Source organism: Pundamilia nyererei, unplaced genomic scaffold (genome assembly GCF_000239375.1).
Source record: "Pundamilia nyererei isolate P.nyererei 1_Seehausen unplaced genomic scaffold, PunNye1.0 scaffold00208, whole genome shotgun sequence".
In the NCBI taxonomy this organism is placed as follows: domain Eukaryota; kingdom Metazoa; phylum Chordata; class Actinopteri; order Cichliformes; family Cichlidae; genus Pundamilia; species Pundamilia nyererei.
Genome location: NW_005187609.1, coordinates 725,877 through 727,025, shown reverse-complemented (window position 1 = coordinate 727,025; position 1,149 = coordinate 725,877). Strand labels below are relative to the sequence as shown.

The window sequence follows — 1,149 nt, the reverse complement described above, 5'->3', positions numbered from 1 at the left end:
TGGAACGTCTAGCATTCAAAGGAATGTGGTATATTATATGGTATATTTTGATATACCCGATCATCAATTTCAAGAAAAAAAACGTTTCACAATATTGTCTTGTTGAGCTCAGCATGTCACTTACATCAAACCATAACCACTCTGAGTCTCATAGTTTTTAGTATAAGTGAATTATGTTAAAACACAAGTATTGTCTGTGCCATACTTTAGGGATCTGATTTTTTTTTTTTTTTTTTTACAAATTTTGCTAAGCAAAGAACTGGACAAAGGGAAGACTGCCAAAGATCTCACAGGTATCAAGTATGTCCCACCTAGTCGCCCTTAGAAGTTAGAAGCTCTATCAGGATATTGGGCGTTATAAAAAAAATATTATCCCAAACCACAGCCGAGCAGTCAGACGTGAGTTGGCATTGTTTTGCACTGGTAGTAGGACAGGCACGAGCGCATGAACCAATTAGCTGTGGCGATTAGGCGTTAATTTGAAAGCGTTTAGCTTACAGGAAGTGCTCGCGCTAAACGCGGAGCGTTGACGCTGCTAAGTACTGACTGACCGACTGCTTGAGGAATGCTGTTCACTGAACCACGGTAGTTTTTTTCCTTCTTTCTTTTCTAACTAGGAGGTTAGTGTTAACAAGACTGGTGAACTGTGACAAGTGCGCTCGGAATAGTCGACCCGTTTTCTTTTCTGAATAAAGAAGATTTGCGTCAGCTGTACAAGGAGAAGGACACCGCGGTCAATATGTACGTTTTTTTTGTTTCTAAGTTGTAAATTTTCAAGTTTATCTAGCCTTTTCCCCATGCTGGTTATCTTCTCTAGGTTTGTTGTAGAGAACCTACCTTAGCAAAGTACCTCTTCTGTTGTAACCGCCTCTCCTGCTGCATTACTCTGCTGTCACTCCGCTGTGCTGAAGCCGGTGTGCCAAACCGTGTCGAAAAATCTGTCAAATCTTTAGTATTTCTACTTTAAGTGCCAAGCAGCTTCAAGACAAATGTAGCCGCGTTTGGTTGCTTGTAGCAGCACATTATGCGAAACGAAAATGTATTATTGACGTTAAAAATAGCTAAATTCCGTCAAAATTAAAATGTATGGCACGTTTTTAATCCCCTGTAGGTTATCCTAATGCCAGTGTTTTATCGCAAAAGAGCTAA

General features: G+C 40.0%; 1 protein-coding gene across 1 annotated transcript in view; it reads right to left on the bottom strand.

The window, feature by feature from the left end:
* Window positions 1–908, bottom strand: part of dnajc24 (DnaJ (Hsp40) homolog, subfamily C, member 24) — a 45,676-nt gene extending 44,768 nt beyond the window's left edge. Inside the window, exon 1 of the mRNA XM_005747914.2 lies at window positions 838–908. Coding sequence (XP_005747971.1) covers window positions 838–882 — 45 coding nt within the window. The 5' untranslated portion in view covers window positions 883–908. The remainder of the gene's footprint in view (window positions 1–837) is intronic.
* Between the last annotated feature and the right edge of the window lie 241 nt (window positions 909–1,149).